The sequence below is a fragment of the Danio rerio genome, chromosome 18 (genome assembly GCF_052040795.2).
Source record: "Danio rerio strain M-AB ecotype USA chromosome 18, GRCz13ab, whole genome shotgun sequence".
Lineage (NCBI taxonomy): Eukaryota > Metazoa > Chordata > Actinopteri > Cypriniformes > Danionidae > Danio > Danio rerio.
Window position 1 is genome coordinate 50145083 of NC_141038.1, and position 16890 is coordinate 50161972.

Sequence of the window (16890 nt, forward strand, 5' to 3'; positions counted from 1 at the left end):
TGTCAATGGTTTTTAGCTTTGTTCAAAATGTCTTCAGAAATGTTTGGAACCACTTTACGGTGAGTAAAGAGTGTTTAATAGTGAGTAAATTTACATTTACGACTTCCAAAGTATTAATTTTACCTACTATTAGAGTCAATAGTTACCGTTTTTTTTTAGCTTTCTTCAAAATATCTTCGTTTGAGTTCAACAGAAGAAAGGAACTCAATTGAAACCACTTGATGTTCATTTTTGGGTGAACTATCCCTTTAACATCTGGCAGTAAACAAAATACAGTCATTAAGGAAACAAATCAGGCCAGTTTTCCAGTGTTGTTTTATTATTATTTGTAATCTGTCTACTTCACATAGATCAGACAGCCACTGAATCAGAGTCTCTATCAGACAAAGTTGTCGGAAGAATGGGAAACCGCGCACAGCACAGTTCTGCTTCCTATATCAGTGAACGCTGCACATATGTCATTCATACAGTGCATATGGAAACATGTACAAATCAACCTGGTCTAGAGATACAAACAGCTCTGAAAAGAAAAAGAAAAACACAGTAAGTCTTTGCTAAGTTACGGTTTGCAGGTGAACAGAAATCAACCCGAACACTTTCAAAAAAATATATAAAATAAATAAAACGGTTGTTTTGTGATTGTTGCTTGGATACGGTTGTCATGATAGCCACAGCACAGAAATGACGTCAAAACCTCATAGCACAGAATCTGATGCACTGAGTGAGATACGCTCACCGGCCACTTTATTAGGTACACCTTACTGGTACCGGGTCGGACCCCTTTAACTCCCTTAATCCTTCATGGCATAGATTCAACAAGTTACTGGAAATATTCCTCAGAGATTTTGCTCCATATTGACGTGATAGCATCACACAGTTGCAGGAGATTTGTCGGCTGCACATCCATGTTGAGATTCTCCCATTTCACAACATACCAAAGGTGCTCTATTGGATTGAGATCTGGTGATTGTGGAGGCCATTTGAGTACAGTGAACTCATTATCATGTTTAAGAAACAAGTCTGAGATGCTTCACGCTTTATGACATGGTGCGTTCATCAGCGCATCAGAAGATGGAGACACTGTGGTCATAAAGGGATGGACATGATCAGCAACAATACTCGGGTAGGCTGTGGTGTTGACACGATGCTCAATTGGTACTAATGAGCTCAAAGTGTGCCAAGAAAATATCCCCCACACCACTACACCACCACCACCAGCCTGAGCCATTGATACAAGGCAGGATGGATCCATGCTTTCATGTTATTCACACCAAATTCTGACCCGACCATCCAAATGTCACAGCATAAATGGAGACTCATCAGAGCAGGCAACATTTTTCCAATCTTCTATTGTCCAGTTTTGGTGAGCCTGTGTGAGTTGTAGCCTGATTTTCCTGTTCTTAGCTGACAGTTGTGGCACCCGGTGTGGTCTTCAGCTGCTGTAGCACATCTGCCTTAAGGTTGGACTTGTTGTGTGTTCAGAGATGCTCTTCTGCAGACCTCGGTTGTAACAAGTAGTTATTTAAGTTACTGTTGCCTTTCTATCAGCTGGAACCAGTCTGGCCATTCTCCTGACATCAGCAAGGCATTTGCACCCACAGAACTGCCGCTCACTGGATATTTTCTCTTCTTCAGATCATTCTCTGTAAACCCCAGAGATGGTTGTGCGTGAAAATCCCAGTAGATCAGCAGTTTCTGAAATACTCAGACCAGCCATCTGGCACCAATAACCATGCCACGTTCAAATTCACTGAAATCAGCTTTCTTCCCCAATCTTATGCTCGGTTTGATATGCAGCAGATCGTCTTGACCATGTTTTAATGCCTGAATGCGTTGATTTGCTGCCATGTGATTGGCTGATTAGAAATTTCCATTAACGAGCAGTTGGACAGGTGTACCTAATAAAGTGGCCGGTGAGTGTATAAACGTTAAAATAGACTATAGGACAATCTTTGCTTTGTCTGAATCACAAATGCCAAATCTCTAACAATATCAACATGTTTTTTTTTTTTGCTAATTTAAATCTTTGGTCAGATACATCATGAGAAGTCAGTGTGTATTAATAAACGATCAGGCTGAAAGTTCAACAGCCAAGCTGAAAGTTTTCACATGGGTGGTCCTCCCACCCTCCTCCACCCCCAATAAATGAATTCTCTCGAAGTTCAATAAACACAAGGCATTCATATACACTTACAAACATACAGTACAGTGAACATGATTGTGACAGTGATTTCATTTGCTTCTCTTCAATCTGTTCCAAAATACCAAACCATGAGCAACCAATTCATCACACATAGTGGAAAAAAAAAGTCAAATCATATTGCAGAACACACACTCAACACCCAATACAGATGCACTCTAATGCCAAAAAGAAAGATTTCTGGAAGGTTTAACAGTGAATAAAGCAGTAAATACCTCAACTGTTCAACGATCTCATGTTCTGGAATAAAAACGCCAGCTTCAAACACTGCGCAGAGCAACACTAAAGTTGGATTTGAAAGATCCACAGCAAAAAACTTCAGATCACATTACTGCAGATGCTCTTCTGGGAAATTAAAAAAAACAAAACAGATCATACATTCATTATTACAATACCACACGGTTTGTAGCTGGAATATGATCATATGTCCCCACCAGCAATATGCCAGCAAACACATTCTTATAGATTGATATATACAGTGAAAGTCAGAATAGTTAGCCCTCCAAAATGATTAGCCTCTGTGCATATTTTCCCAAATTTCTATTTCAAGAGTTCACACTTAGCTGATGATTGATTATAAAGGTTGTTTGGCATGCTGTCCCGAGAGAGCCCTGAGCTCATAAGATCCTCGAGCCTGGGGCTCCCTCCCATTGCAAGGCGAGAGGGGAGTTTGAGCTTAGGTAGAACTCGAGAACTCCCCTGCTGTAGTAGCTAATGAACAGATAGTGAGTGCTCTTCAGAGATAACTACTTACTAGGAGCATGTCTATGGTGCTGATTTGAATTAGTCAATTAACCTAAGATGCATGTTTTTGGATGGTGGGAGGAAACCGGGGAACCCGGGGGAAACCCATGTGAGCACGGGGAGAACGTGGTAGGTTGGCGTCCAGGAGGCATGTGAAACAGATGCCTGAGCCACCTCAGCTGACTTCTCTCAATGTGGAGGAGCAGCGGCTCTACTCCGAGCTCCTTACCCTATCTATAAGGGTGCGCCCTGTCACCCTGTGAAGGAAACTCATTTCGGCTGCTTGTATCCGAGATCTTGTCCTTTCAGTCATGACCATAGGTGAGAGTAGGAACGTCGATTGACAGGTAAATCGAGAGCTTTGCCTTTCGGCTCAGCTCCTTCTTTACCACAACAGATCGGTACATCGACCGCATTACTGCTGCCACTGCACCAGTCCACCTATCGATCTCACGTTCCATCTAATAATATTGACCTTAAATTATTATTTTTTTAAATTAAAAACTGCTTTTAATCTAGCCGAACTAAAACAAATCAGACTTTATCCAGAAGAAAAAATATTATCGGAAATCCAGTGACAAATGTCTTGCTCAGTTAAGCATCATTTGGTAAATATTTAAAAAACAAAATTCGCAGGAGGACGAATAATTTTGACTTCAACTGTATATATCAGGCTTTCTTTTCTACAACGCCCGGTCATAAAGTGCCACATCTCTTCACATCATGAGATTTTTTTTACAATGACTTCTGTCTGCATAAAAAGGGAATTTTTGCATTTTATATATTATATATAAATAAATTCTACTATGCTATAAATACTACATTTGGTTTAGGCTGGAGCATGTATGCATGTATTTATGCTCTATAAGAAAAAAAAGTTAATAATCTCCCATAAGGTAAATTCAACGCTTTAAAAAGAATGGGCTATTGGCGTAAAATTAAAAAAACCTCACTTCAGACTAGGGCTGGGCGATATGGCAAAAATGCAATCTCAATTTATTTTGTTTTTCCATATTGAACGATAACGATGTATATATTTCAACATTAGTTGTTAATGCTTCCAGATTTAAAAGAGTATCCCAACAATGACTGAAGCCACAAAAATCAGAGGGTCCATTAAATAGGATGAACTATTTTTTGTGGCCGATAAATTTGGGTTGGGTGTCTGTAATATCAACACACTTCTAGATTCCCATTGTTGCACATTTCTGCTGTGTGATTGGCTGTTAGATCAATATAGAGTAAAAAAGTCCAGAGCTTTTCATTGTTATCGACATAAATTTGATCAGGGTTCGATATAATATCGTTTATCGGCCCAGCCCTACTTCAGACCAAAAGAACGAAAAAATAAACAACAACAACAATAATAAAACAGGAATGGTGCCTCAGCAGGGAAATAGTGAATATGTGCATGGGGCCAATCCGAGCCAAGATGGCCTTTTTTTTTTTTCAACCATTGGGCTTTCTGAAGCCAGGCGGATGTGTAAACAGACACCCAGTGGACTGAGCTGCTGGGCAAGAAAAAGGCAGTTTGGCTTCATGTGCCGGGAGGAAGACACAAGACTGAGTGGAATGATTTAACACACTTTACAATCACCAAAGTAGACACAGATCAAAATACGTCAAACGCACTCGCTCGCACTGTCGCGTCTCAAACGCGCCACACATAATTATAAACTCTTTCGGTCTAGAGCTCTGATAAGTGTTCTATGTGTATAAATTAACAATAAATATCTGCAATGACCTCTATATATATTGAAATATATATATATATTAATTTCATATATTTTTCTACATCTTCAAATAAATCAAGAGATATCACAGTTTAGTAATAATAATAAAAAAAAACTAACATCGTTCCATCTTCCTAGCTGCGATGTCCCTTTTCTATGGCGGCCGACCTTAACATGCTGCAATTTAAGAAAGCACATACAATTAGAATAAATACCATCACTTTGACAGCATACGTGTTGCAAATTCTCACATTGCAAACAAATTAAGCAAAAACTTTGCATTTTCTCGCAACACATGCAAATAGTGTCTCGAAGTGCAAGTGTTCCAAAACACTGCACCGAAGCATGATCGGAAACACCTAGGTCACGTGACTAAAGTGATTCGAAACACACAGGTCATGTGACTAAAGTGATATGAAACAACCAGGTCACATGACTAAAGTGTTTCGAAACACATAGGTCACGTGACTAAAGTAATTCTAGACATTCAGGTCAAGTGACTAAAGTAATTCGAAACACTGACGTCACGTGACTTAAGTGATTATGTGACTAAAGTGATCATGTGACTAAAGCAATTCAAAATACCCATGACCTGGATGTTTTGAAACACTTTAGTCATGTGACCTGGATGTTTCGAAATGCTTTAGTCACGTGACCTGGGTGTTTCGAATCGCTTCAGTCACATGAATAAAGCATGTTGAAACATCCAGGTCACATGACTAAAGTGTTTCAAACCATCAAGGTCGCATAACTAAAGTGATTCGAGACACCCAGGTCTCGGGACTAATGCATTTTGAAACACCGACGTTACTTGACTACAGTGATTCGAAACACTCAGTTCACGTGACTAAAGCGATTTGAAACACCCAGTCGCATGACTAAAGCGTTTCGAAACACCCAGATCACGTGACTAAAGCGTTTCGAAATATCCAGGTCATGTGACTTAAGTGATTCGAGACATCTAGGTCAAGTGACTAAAGTGATTCGAAACACTGACGTCACGTGACTTAAGTGATTCGAAATACCCAGATCATGTGACTAAAGTGATTCAAAACACCCATGACCTGGATGTTTCGAAACACTTTAGTCATGTGACCTGAATGTTTCGAAATGCTTTTGTCACGTGACCTGGGTGTTTCGAATTGCTTCAGTCACATGAATAAAGCATTTTGAAACGTCCAGGTCACATGACTAAAGTGTTTCAAAACATCAAGGTCGCATAACTAAAGCGATTCGAGACACCCAGTTCTCGTGACTAATGCATTTTAAAACACCGACGTTACTTGACTAAGGTGTTTCGAAACACCCAGGTCATGTGACTACAGCGATTCGAAACACCCAGTTCACGTGACTAAAGCAACTTGAAAAACCCAGGTCATGTGACTAAAGCGATTTGAAACACCCAGGTCATGTAACTAAAGCAATTCAAAACACCCAGGTCATGTGGTTAAAGCGATTCGAAACACCCAGGTCACATGGTTAAAGTGATTAGAAACACTCAGGTCACGTGGTTAAAGCGACTGAAAACACCCAAATCATGTGACTACAGCGATAACTAATATAACTACATCACCCTGGATTCAAACCCATTGTTAGCATGCTAGTCAAGAACTCTCACCACTTTACTAAATCACTTTTAAATGTCAACTCTACAACATTGGGTATAATTCCTCAATTTGCATAATATTTTTTGTGCTAAAGCTGTTTCAGAGCAATACATAAAATTACCACTAGATGTCATCATAGAGAAGGGTTTCGAAACGTTTTGAAGATTCGACACATTTGCTTCGACTGTTTCAGTGTTTCATGAAGCCTCGCTCTGCCCACCACAAGCAAATAGCACAGAACACGACGGAAATGTTTCAGGGGACCCAAAATCTTGACGGACCCAGCTATTTATGGTTATTTAAGCTAACAGTATACAAAAGGGAATGGTGTAATGAGGATGTTAAAATGAACCAAAAAAATCACCTTTCAAAGATCACCTGAGCCAATAGTCACGGCACAACAAACAAATCCAAGCCAGGTCCGTCACGTTTTTGGGTCCCCCTATTCCTTTGTGTTTCATGCTATTTGCATGTGTTGTGAGAAAACGCAGCATGTATTCTTATTTTGTTTGGGTTGTGAGGATTTGCAATATGTATGCTGTCAGACGATGATCTTTTTTTAATTTTGCTCACGTTTTTTTTAACGTGCTTTCTTAAATGGCAGCATGTTAAGCTCTTTCAGCCACTGTACTTTTCACAGTCTTTCTCAGGTGCAAAAAACAAAACACTTCCATATAATGGTAAACGCTTCACAGAAACTTAAGGTCTTGTAGAACCTAATAAAATCATCTAGAGCAGAATTATCAAGGAAACCAGCCTTGAATTTACAGCATGATTGATTTGAGTGTGAAAAAACCTCTTACAAACGAGAAAAGGGACAGAGCAGCTCTATCAAATCAAGCTAAAACGATAAATCCCTCGTTCCTTGTACCAATAAAACGCACTTCAAAAGAAAGCAGGGGTCAAAAAATAGAAAGCATGCTCTTCGTTTTCCCAGCACGATCTGCTTCATTCTCGTACAGCGACAACCTGAAGGAAAGCCGTCCCACAGATGTGTAGACTGTCCACTTGGATCGGCTGATGGCAGTTTCTGATGCGTCTCCATCAAATATCTCTTTTTGTTTGGTATGCATAGTCAAACACGCATATTTGGGCCCTTTTTCGCCTTTCATTCGCATACGTGGCTCTACATTGCACAGCGCGCCCTGGTGGCCTGGAGGGTAAGTGTCAGTAATATCGACTCCTTTTCTGGTCAGACTCGGAGTTGTATTCTCGCAGACCCACACCCTTCTGTAGGCTCAGTAAGGAGTCCTTCATCTGCGTGGACACAAATGCGTACACTTAAAAAGATTACTTTTGTTGCTTGTTCAAACTACATAATTCAAATGAGTTGAAACAACAAAATTCTTAAGTTTTTTTTTTTTACCAATCTACAATACTTTATCACGTATGCAGACGTGTAATATACCATACCTGATCCAATAACAATACTGAGGATTTGATGATTTCTCTCCATTTCTGCAGCTCGGCGTCGTGGTATCGCTGCTGGGACTCCAAGAGTTGTGCCCATTCCATCTGTGTCTGTGGCAGTTTACTGCTAAAATGCAGGATAGATGGGAAGACAGATGGGAAGAAAACCATTTAGTCCATTTGGTGATGTTTTGTATAGAAAGTGAGTTTAGGAAAGTGATTAGAAACATTAGGCATGGGCCGGTATAAGATTCTGACAGTATGATAACCTTGGATAGAAATATCACCGTTTCACGGTATCACGGTATTGTGATTACTGCTCTAAAATATATATATTTTAAATGTCTAGGTAAAAGAACAAAACTTTTTTTCTCTTTTGAACACAATATATTTTATTTTAAGAGACATTTAAAATATTTTGGAGCAGTAAACATGTCAGGCTAAATAATTATAATGAAATCATTGACTTCTGCCGTCTTCATTAGTTTCAAAAACACAGATTTCTTCACATTTTAAAATGGCATCATTGGATATCTTTTCTGCTGGAGATACTGTAGTCCTAAAAATATGTAAATAAAAATCTTACATTTACCGTAGGAATGGTATAGCATAAAATGTTGATGGTTTTTAAACCTTGACTTTTCAAACCGCGGTATACCCAGTGGCGTAGCGCAAAATGCGGAGGCCGCCCTGCAGGGATCACTGACGGGGCCCCCTGATGGGTGGGTGGGGGACGGGGGTGGACAACGCGGGGAAGCGATCACAAATTGAGGAGCGGGGTGAAGCGACAACTCGGGGAAGCCTTCACAAACTGAGGAGCGATCACAAACTAAGGAGTGGGAAAGGGGGCGTGATGGAGCGACAACATGGGGAAACCTTCACAAACTGAGGAGCGATCACAAACTAAGGAATGGGAAAGGGGGTGGGGTGGAGGGACAACGCGGGGAAGCCTTTACAAACTGAGGAGCGATCACAAACTAAGGAATGGGAAAGGGGGTGGGGTGGAGGGACAACGCGGGGAAGCCTTCACAAACTGAGGAGCGATCACAAACTAAGGAATGGGAAAGGGGGTGGGGTGGAGAGACAACACGGGGAAGCCTTTACAAACTGAGGAGCGATCACAAACTAAGGAGCGGGAAAGGGGGCGGGATGGAGCGACAACGCGGGGAAGCCTTCACAAACTGAGGAGCGGGGAAGGGGGCGGAGTGGAGCGACAACACGGGGAAGCCTTCACAAACTAAGGAGCGATCACAAACTAAGGAGCGGGGAAGGGGGCGGGGTGGAGGGACAACGCGGGCAAGTCTTCACAAACTGAGGAGCGTTCAGAAACCGAAAGTGGCGAGAGCGTCAAAGTAGCAGAAGTCATTCATTTTCAGTGAGAACCGGCGGCGTGAAACAGCGCGGCGCGTCTTCTCCAGTGTGGCCGTCGAGGAGAATTGAAATCAAGTTAACTTTATGGTATGGGCTATGACACGATTTGGCGCCAAGCAATCAGAATGAAGTAGTCCACCGCTTGACAAGTGTTCAGAGAACACAGACCTGTGAACTTTGGTTCCGACCACAGTTGTTCCCAAGAGAGTTTGATTATTGCGGTTGCCGGATTTTTAATTATTGAAAATCGCAACGACGCGGGGCCCCTTAATACCTGCGGGCCCAACCACTACGCCACTGGATATACCTTGAAATCGGTCATCGTCCCATGTCTAAAAAAACATAACTGACTCAATATCATGGTAGTTTGGGGTGAGGGGTGAGGTCATTCATTCATTTTCCTTCGGCTTAGTCCCTTATTTATCAGGGGTCACCACAAGTGAGTGAACAGCCAACTTTTTCAGCATGTTTTACATCGGGATGCCCTTCCAGCCGCAACCCAGTACTGAAAAACACCCAAACTCTTTCACATTCTTACTAACACTCATACACTACACCCAATTTAGTACATGTGTTGTGTACCTCTCATGTAAGCGTAAGCCCTGCCAGCTGGTGAGGCTCTGTGCAGAATACTCCAGCATCCAGAGTTTATAAAACAGCATCACATTCAGAAACACCAGTAGCACCAGACTGCCGGGAGACAATAAACATACACATGATCTTAGAGCACACGGACACACTCAGCAGAGGAAAACACAACATAAATGCTGGATGAATAGGGTGGGAGTGATTGTATAGATGAGGAGGTCTAGAAAATGTTACATCGTGACGTACATTTGCTGCATTCCATTCAAAGTCAATCCTGAGATATTCCTACAAATGTCTAGACCAGACGTGCCCAAACTTGGTCGTGGAGGGCTGGTGTCCTGCAGATTTTAGCTCCAACTTTCCTCAACACACCTGCACGGATGTTTCTAAAAAGCTCAGTAAGAGCTTGAATAGCTACCTTCCTTCAGGACCGAGTTTGGGCACCCTTGGTCTAAACCAGGGGTCACCAATCTCGTTAGTGGAGGTGCAATGCCCTGCAGGTTTTAGCTCCAACTTGGCTCAACAGACCTGCCTGGGTGTTTCAAGAATATCTAGTAAGACCTTGATTAGCTGGTTCAGGTGTGTTCGATTAGGGCTGGAGCTGAAATATTCAGGACACCGGCCCTCCAGGACCGAGTTTGGGCACCCTTGGTCTAGACTGCATACAAAAACAAAATGGTAATGCTGTGTTAGTTATTAATTGCATTCAAGCATATTGTTTTTAATTGGAGTATGAAGAACAGGGTTTCTGCAGGTTTTCACCGAGTTACACTGAAGACTTTTAAAGACATTTTTAAGACCATTATGAATGAAATTTTAGACTCATAAAGCGCTAAAGGTTAAGGCATTTTACAAATGGCTCAGATGGAAAATATTTTTATTTGACCTGTCAAAAAAAAAAAATAATAATTTAATACATTTAATACTACAATAATAATAAACAATGAAAATATTTTAGATTTTATTTCTTAAATAAATATTTTAAATATTGTATAAAAACAAACAAGCTCTACTTGTATCCATACACTTTTTTCCAACATAAACTCTCTTTAAAATGGAAAAAAAAAATTAACAAATGTTTTTAAATGTTTTAAAAACTATAATAAATTAAATCTATGGACAACAATCTGTCCAGCTCTGTGTCCTCAGCAGTATATTCATGGAGCACATCTAAACAAATGTTATTGTAAGGAAAATAATTAAACCATTATGATAGAGTTAAAAATTACCTTTTTAAATAAAAAGTTTAAAGTTTTATTGAAATAAATTGTTGGTGATTGTAAGGGTTTTGGCCAGATTGCGTAGCAATCCTGTACATAAACAAAGAAAAATAAAGACCTATTTAAAAAAAGATTTAAGACCTACAAAACAATATTTCAGTAAATATAAGACTTTTTAAGGCCTATGTTACATGCCAGCACTTATATGGTTATTTTATTGTTTATTTTTGTGTCTCATCATGTCTGTACTTGCTCCGCCTACTCCCGTCTCTGATTGGCTGTTTGACTTGTTCATGCTGCAACCAATCCCATCTCTACCGCTACCCGATTAATTACCACTCTGCCCAAGTCTCAGCCAATCCCTGCATGCCTCCTGGCCTTTAAAAGGTCTTTTTTTCATATCTTTTGTTTATTAGATTAGAGGGGATTTTGTTGTGAATATTAGTAAGACTGTTTGGTTTTGTTTGGTTCTTTTATTTAGCGCCACCCATAGCCAGTCTTTCTAGCATGTCATTGTTGTCTTTGACATTGTATATATTGTAAATACCTCACTCACTGATTCACCCTCACTTTTTGTAAATCACTTATTTCCTCAATTATTCTTGTTGTCCATCCTTACTTTGTATACCCACTCCCCTAGACAAAAAGGGGTTGTAACACCTAAAATTTGGATTTCGAGATTAAGACCCCGCAGAAACCCTGGAAGAAAATCTGAATGGTGAGCAGCATTAGATTGCTAGAAGGACACCATGACAATGAAAGGATAGAGATGGGAGTTTGTAAACAGAATATATTTATGTTTTGACAGTAAATGAATGTACCTTATACAGATCCTAAGGCCAACCACAAGAGGCAAAACCAACAGAAAGACAAACACAAACAAACAAAAATCACTAAGTCAAATTATTCAAATAAACAAAGTATTATCAGTGTGATTTAAAGGCACAACATGCACGATTTGTTTATTAAACCATACCAAAACCACTATAGCAGTGTTATATATTTTGCCCACTTATTTCTTATGTACTTACATTATCCTAAATTCTGGGAGTCAATTGTTTGTTGACAAGAAAAAAGGAAGTGCGCTGTGTTTTTAAGTTGCTAGGCATTGTGCGTGTCAACAGCTGTTGATATTGTTAAAATGGAAATATTTAATAATATTGTAATATTCAAGTCATACAGCTCATTAAATGTCAGGCAAAATTGAGGAGTGGGGTGTAATTTATTACAGCACGCAACAATCTATTTACAGTAGGTGATATTTTAATAAGGCCATTACCGCTGTGCCCTTTACCACCGCCACTCTACAGGGGTAAGCATTTGTGATAAATGGCGTGTGAACATTTGAGTTTACTCGCTTCATTTGCGCGTCAAACCATGCTTCATTCATCCGTCAAATCCGATTCATTCACGCATCAAATTCACTTCAGAACAGACGCGGACTCGCGTGATGGGCAGGGCTTCTGTCTGCCCGGTGACTCTAGCTTCTGACTGAGCCCAGCCCAGTTTGAATAACATTTTGTCTGTGTCGGCTGGAGGATTTCCACCGGGACTCCAGACAACAGGTGTACGTCACAATCACGCCCCCACAAGAGCAAGCTCTTGATTGGTGAACGTGGCCATTTGCGCCGCATTTCGCGTCATTCACTGCGCTTCATTCGCGCGTATCGTGCCACAGGATGTCTATTCGCGGATTTGCATTGACTTAACATGTAAATCACTCACGCTTGACGCACGTTCCGCGTCTGGTGTGAACACAGCATAAGACAGTCATTAAATAAGCTTTTTCATTTAAGTTTTTATTTACATTTTTGTTGTTGATTATATTTTACTATCTGTTTATTAGTGTATGATTTTGCCAAGGACAAAAAGTAGTAAATAACTTATATATTCAAGTATACAGAGATCTGTTTTCCATGAATTTTCCAAAACTTTGTGGGTTTTTCTGTTTTTCCAAAACTTTTCCGGGCCTTGGTCCACATGGATCTAACAAAGACTACAACTCCCATGATTCCACACTCAGTAACGACATCATCAAACTGTGCCCTCTAGTGGCCAAAATTACATACTGTGCCTTTAAGATAGACAAGTATAGTATAGTACAGTAAGTATAGACAATATGAAGTGCTGCTTACACAAAGCTGATGATGAGTAATGGTTTAGAGAGGTTGCAGAAAATCCCGCCTCCTGTTGTGTGCTCGGGAATGTGTCTTGTCTGAGTGGAACCTGTGGACGAAAATGTTTAAATGAATTCAAAGTCTGTGAGAACCGGAAGTAGCTGAAACTTTTATTTCAGTATGCTGATGGGGGCGGGGCTTTGTTATTGTGCATAATTCCCTCATTGAAAACTAACAGTGAGAGGGGGTGTGGTTAAAGTGCACATGAATAGGAAGTTGCAACAGTTTTTTTTCGTATTGTGATGCAGTTTCCAGATTAACAAAATATTAACTGAGGAAAAGTGGGCGTGGCTTTTTTCTACTGCAAGCTGATTGGATGTAGTAAAGTAGGCATCTTATTCAGTACGATGAGGAAAAGGGTTTGGGGAGAGTTATTACAACCTAACAAACTCCTCCTGCTCACATTTTCTGTTTGTTTTCAAAACTGACAGCTGGAGGGGCGTGGTTAAGTATGTTAGCCAAGCCCACTACCTCAGACAGACCTAATCTGATAGTTTAACTTAAAACAAACAGGAAGTGCATTTTCAGGTTTCAATTAAAAATTACAAGGGCAAGCTATTGTTCTTTCTTACTAACATGCACAGATGAATTGTTTACCACAAAAGAAGCAATGTGAGCTAACAAAATCGATATGGTTAGCTTTGATTTCATGCGTACTTTACGATAAATAAATAAATAAATACATAACTAAATATATAAATTAATAACTAAGTCCACAAATTACTGCATAAATAAAACAATATATAAATAAATACACAAATAAATAAATATATTTAAAAATCTACAAATTACTGCACAAAAAAGCAATGTATAAAAAAATCCGCAAATAAATAAATAAGTATATTTAAAAATCTACAAATTACTGCACAAAAAACAATGTATAAAAAAATCCGCAAATAAATAAATAAGTATATTTAAAAATCTACAAATTACTGCACAAAAAACAATGTATAAATAAATCCGCAAATAAATAAATATATTTAAAAAATCGACAAATTACTGCATTAATAAAACAATATATAAATAAATCCGCAAATAAATAAATAAATAAATAAATAAATAAATATATTTAAAAATCTATAAATTACTGCATAAATAAACAGTATATAAATAAATCCACAAATAAATAAATAAATACATATAAAAATATGCACATTTCTGCATAAATAAATAAATAAATAATTAATAGTGCGGGCGGATAAATAGTTAAATAGATTACAACAATGCTGGGGAAATAAGAAATTGCTAAACTGACAGTTTATTTTCTTCCACCCCATTTTAAACGTTTATTCATTTTTGAACTCAATCCTGTATTTACTTTTCCTCAGGTTAACATGCTAATGAGAAGGTGTCTGTCAATCATAAGAAGGCGGCCTTTATGTCATCATTGGTTGCTCGTTGGAAAAAATTTGCGTTCAAATTTTTTGACTGGCTTCTCTCATTAGCCTGTTGAGCTGAGGAAAAGTTAATTTTACACATTTTATTTTATTTATTTGCGGATTTATTCATATAGTTTTATTTATGCATGAGTTTGTGGATTTAGTTCTTCATATATATATATATATATATATATATATATATATATATATATATATATATATATATATATATATATACTGAAAAAGCTAGCCACATAAACATTGTCAATTTTGATTTAAACCTATTCTATTCGATGCTTGCCAATATCTGATGTGCATACGCTTACCTGCCACGTGTTTGATGCGATGGATGACCTCCTCGTCTGTTGGTGTGGTAACAGGACTGAGGGTCTCATCTAGATGGCCTGTGCGGAGGTGGGCAAGCTGTCTTTTTCTCCGCCTCAGGGTGGAGTTCTTCAATGCTTTAGATTTAGGAGACAGTCTGTGGCTTTCCATCATGGCGTCCTCCATCTTGGCTAACTCCAGCTCTGATTAAAAAAAAAAGCACGATTAATTGGTAATAAATACTGGTACAAATTTGTTCTGCTTCGAATTATGAATATGAATTATGATGACATAAATAAATTGCATAAAGTAAATTGATGTAAAATGTAGAATGAAGGTGAAGAAAGTTGTGGGTGTGGCTTAATATTGTTGTGACTGGGGTTTGGAGTTGTGAAATAAGTTTAGAATTGTTGTATTGATGTTGATGTGGGCGGAGTTCAGAATTATGGGTGTGGCGTAAAATTGTTGTGGGTGTGCTTTGAAGCGAGTGGAGCTCAATACCATTGTGGTTGGGACTTAATACTGAAGTGGGTGTGACTTGATATTGTTGTGGGTGGAGCTTGACGTCATTGTGGGTGGAGCTAACAAATGTGGAGATTGTATTTATTTTTGAGTGGATGTAACTTAAACTGTGGCTCAAAATCGTGATTTATTTAATGTTGTGGGTGGAGCTCATAATTGTGGGTGGAGCTTAATATTGTTGTGGGTGTGCTTCGATGTGAGTGGAGCTTTATGCGATTGTGGATGGGACTTAATAATGTTGTGGGTGTGACTTGATATTGATGTGGGTGGAGCTTAATGTTATTGTGGGTGGGGTTTGTGGAAGGAGCTCACAAATGTGGAGAGGGTTTAGTATTAGTTTAGGTTGATATACATTAAACTGTGGCTTAAAATAGTGAGTGTTGTGGGTGTGACTTGATATTGCTGTGGGTGGAGCTCAAAGTTTTTGTGGGTGGAGCTAACAAATGTTGAAATGGTTCAGTATTATTTTAGGTGGATATTGCTAAGGTTGTTGTTTAAAATTGTGATTTATTAAATGTTGTGGGTGGAGCTCAGAATTGTGGGTGGGGCTTAATATTGTTGTGGGTGTGCTTTGATGTGAGTGGAGCTTAAAGCGATTGTGAATGGGACTCAATAGTAATGTGGGTGTGACTTGATATTTGATGTGGGTGGAGCTTAATTTTTTTGTGGGTGGGGTCTGTGGAAGGAGCTCACAAATGTGGAGATGGTTCAGTATTATTTTAGGTGGATATAGATTAAACTGTGGCTTAAAATTGTGATATATTTCATGTTGTGGGTGGAGCTTAGAACTATAGGTGGAGCTTAATATTATTGTGGGCGTGCTTCGATGTGAGAGGAGCTTAATGCGATTGTGGATGGGACTCAATAGTGTTGTGGGTGTGACTTGACATCGCTGTGGGTGGAGCTCAAAGTAATTGTGGGTGGAGCTCACAAATGTCGAAATGGTTCAGTATTATTTTAGGTGGATATTTTAGGTTGTTGTTAAAATTGTGATTTATTAAATGTTGTGGGTGGAGCTCAGAATTGTGGGTGGGGCTTAATAATGTTGTGGGTGTGCTTTGATGTGAGTGGAGCTTAAAGCGATTGTGGATGGGACTCAATAGTGTTGTGGGTGTGACTTGATATTGATGTGGGTGGAGCTTAATAATTTTGTGGGTGGGGTCTGTGGAAGGAGCTCACAAATGTGGAGATGGTTCAGTATTATTTTAGGTTGATATAGATTAAACTGTGGCTTAAAATTGTGATATATTTCATGTTGTGGGTGGAGCTCAGAACTATAGGTGGAGCTTAATATTATTGTGGGCGTGCTTCGATGTGAGAGGAGCTTAATGCGATTGTGGATAGGACTCAATAGTGTTGTGGGTGTGACTTGACATCGCTGTGGGTGGAGCTCAAAGTTATTGTGGGTGGAGCTCACAAATGTCGAAATGGTTCAGTATTATTTTAGGTGGATATTGCTTAGGTTGTAGTTTAAAATGGTGATTTATTTAATGTTGTGGGTGGAGCTCAGAATTGTGGGTGGAGCTCACAAATGTCGAAATGGTTCAGTATTATTTTAGGTGGATATTGCTTAGGTTGTAGTTTAAAATGGTGATTTATTTAATGTTGTGGGTGG

At 39.2% G+C, this 16890-nt stretch overlaps 1 protein-coding gene and 1 long non-coding RNA gene across 51 annotated transcripts in view; both read right to left on the reverse strand.

Moving 5' to 3' along the window:
* Nucleotides 1-297: 297 nt before the first annotated feature.
* On the reverse strand, nucleotides 298-4528 carry LOC141378682 (uncharacterized). Its single transcript, XR_015515417.1, has 2 exons — nucleotides 2416-4528; nucleotides 298-520 (listed from the first exon to the last, which is right to left on the reverse strand). It is a non-coding gene; the product is annotated as an uncharacterized LOC141378682 (long non-coding RNA).
* A 1951-nt stretch (nucleotides 4529-6479) lies between these two features.
* gramd1bb (GRAM domain containing 1Bb) overlaps nucleotides 6480-16890 on the reverse strand; it is a 183708-nt gene continuing 173297 nt past the window's right edge. For 18 of the 50 annotated variants that reach the window (XR_015515265.1, XR_015515262.1, XR_015515263.1 and 15 more), the window contains 5 exons: nucleotides 14756-14956; nucleotides 13002-13099; nucleotides 9648-9755; nucleotides 7698-7821; nucleotides 6480-7541 (listed from right to left, as the gene is read on the reverse strand). Coding sequence is in view for 19 of the 50 variants with exons in the window: in XM_087293510.1 (XP_087149636.1) it covers nucleotides 7452-7541; nucleotides 7698-7821; nucleotides 9648-9755; nucleotides 13009-13099; nucleotides 14756-14956 (614 nt within the window). In the remaining 31 variants the exon portion in view is untranslated. The remainder of the gene's footprint in view (nucleotides 7542-7697; nucleotides 7822-9647; nucleotides 9756-13001; nucleotides 13100-14755; nucleotides 14957-16890) is intronic. The other 32 variants (XR_015515266.1, XR_015515264.1, XR_015515292.1 and 29 more) reach the window with 3 other exon arrangements.